The following is a 2,469-nucleotide window of genomic DNA, read 5'->3' on the forward strand; positions in this document are numbered from 1 at the left end:
GACGCTCCTCACCTCCTGAGTCTCCATCCTCCCCTCTCCTGAGTCCTCTCTACTGACACCATGGGCTGCTGTGGTTGTGGTGGCTGCGGTGGTGGCTGTGGCTGCGGTGGCTGCAGTGGTGGCTGCGGCTGTGGTGGCTACGGCGGTGGCTGTGGCGGTGGCTGTGGCGGCTGTGACAGCTGCACCTCGTACAGGTGCTACCGGGGCGGCTCCTGCTGTGGCTGCTGTGGGGGCTGCTGCGGGAGCTGCTGCAACACCCCCGTGGTCTGCTGCTACCGCCGCACGTGCCGCCGCCACTCGTGTGACTGCGGCTGCGGCTGTGGGAAGGGCTGCTGTCAGCAGAAGTGCTGCTGTCAGCAGAGGTGCTGCAAGAGGCAGTGCTGCCACTAGGGGGCGGCTTCCGCTTCTGAGAAGATGCTGCAGGGAGCTGCCTCCTTGGTAAGATTTTCTTTCTTTCTGCCAGCCCTCCCTGATTTGAGTGTCACAAGGGTGACATGAGACTGGTTCTCAGGCTGAAGGGTTTGATCCTCTGGTCCGTGAGATCTTCCCTCCAAATGAAAAACAACAACACAACTCTTCTCCATCCATCAGCAAATTATGGGCCCAACAAGGTGGAGTGATGATTTTCAATGTTATATTTTCTTGATATTTTACTGTTGAAATGCTTGTTTCCATTTCTTTCCCCCTCTTCCTGTGGCTTCTCCATCCTGTGTCTCTGTACTGCTTTCTGATTCTGTAAACCAATTCTTTGCTAATAAACCACATAAAATTGGCATTCAAAGACTCATCAATATCTTCTTTTTTTTTATTTTTCAAATGTGTCTCAGCCAAAGATGCAACTAAACCCATCAAAGTGACTAAGACCCCCTGCTCTGTGTTTCAGGTGGATTCAGAGTGATCAGTGGGTGATCTGTCGCTAGTAGGTTTTTACATGATAGTAAAAATTTGGTGTCTACAAGTGCCCTCTTATGTAAGTCAGACAAAAGATTAGTGAGTCAGGTTTATTTCTTTGCCTTTAGTACTTAACTGTCACTTTGCAGATTATGATCAGAATACTCTTGTGTGCCCGTAAGTGAACAGATCTATTAGTATAAATTGTGAGTTAATAAAACAGTAACTACTTTGAGTATATTTTATTGTCAGGAGACCTATTATTGGAATTGAAAAATTAAGAGGTTACTTTCCACCACACACTGACTCCCTTATTGGTGAAACCACACACAGTGTATGATGTGCAGGTGTGAGAGGAAAATTGGAGCCCCCGTGGCCCCAGTGTCTTCTCGGTCTGTGCATCCGAAAGGATGAAGTTGCTCTTAACTGACAGTGAGCGGGAAGGGAGTGCCTGGAAGACAAGCACTCTTTTGAGAACAAGAATTTAGTTTCAAATATGCCAAGCTTAAACTATCAATTATCTTCTCTCCTGTAATTGCAACCCTGTAAAACCTTAGACAGAGCAGTAAAGATTTCATATAAAAGTTGAAAGCCATGTCCATTTTTAGTGGGGAGACTTTAAGCTACCTTCAGGTCACTGCTCCTCTGATTCAGGTACGCAAGGGAGACAAGCACTCACCCTGGTCTGGAAGAGGCAGGCAGGGAGGTTCCGTGGGGTCACAGTGATTTGGCAGGTCCTTTAGTTGCAGTCATATAGAACTGTCTGGGTTGCTGTGTTTCTTTATTTGGCATAGATTCAGGCATCTCCTTTCCTCAGGGCATGTGTGCTTTTGTTCAAGCCAGTGCTCACAAATGGTGTGGAGCATTGACTTCAAGACTCTAGGAAAGATGCCCTGTTCAATTTGACCCCCAGTGAGAGAGGGACCATGGAAATGAATAGGTCAGAAATTGGCACTTCACAACAGAGACATATTATCCACACTCCAAACAACTGACTCATGAAATGAAATATTCCAGGCATCAGGAGAGACAGATGTTGGTTTATCAGATTCTCAGGTCAACGGTCCTGCTATGAACCTGGGTTTGGAGTCAAACCGCCTCTGTTTGGGTTGGAATAAAGTGGGATTTGCCTTGGAGGGCGCAGATATTCGTATAGTCTACCACCTTGAGCTAGGTAGATTTCAGAATAGGACATAGGGAGCAGCCCTGCCCAGGGCCGGCAGATCCTTTCATTGGAGTCTCACTGTGGTTTGTGCCTGGACCCCAGGGGGAGCAAGATACAAGGGGAGGGGAGCTGTCTGGTGCTGCTGGGCTCCAGTAACGCAAGAGGGGTGGACAGAGGCACCCAGGGCCGAAGAGCATGGGTGTGTCGGTCATTGGTCATGATGTTAAATCATTCCCTGTTGTCCTTGAACCCTAAGTAGAAACTTGTTTGGTTGTAACCTGGCGTCTGAAAGGTTCTGGGGAAATTAAAGGAAGACCCTGCTCCACCCTGGGGATGGGGGATGGAGGAGGGAAGGGGCAGCAGGCCTGGATGGTGTAAGGGCAGGGGACTCCAGTGGGGCGTACCCAGCCCAG

The 2,469-nt window shown here is 49.0% G+C and overlaps 1 protein-coding gene across 1 annotated transcript; it reads left to right on the top strand.

The window, feature by feature from the left end:
- On the top strand, nt 1–794 carry LOC141577663 (small cysteine and glycine repeat-containing protein 10-like). Its single transcript, XM_074363238.1, has one exon. It carries the CDS (start codon nt 61–63, stop codon nt 388–390), a length of 330 nt encoding a protein of 109 aa, XP_074219339.1. The 5' UTR covers nt 1–60; the 3' UTR covers nt 391–794.
- The last annotated feature ends 1,675 nt before the right edge of the window (nt 795–2,469 follow it).

This window comes from Camelus bactrianus, chromosome 5, assembly GCF_048773025.1.
Source record: "Camelus bactrianus isolate YW-2024 breed Bactrian camel chromosome 5, ASM4877302v1, whole genome shotgun sequence".
NCBI lineage: Eukaryota > Metazoa > Chordata > Mammalia > Artiodactyla > Camelidae > Camelus > Camelus bactrianus.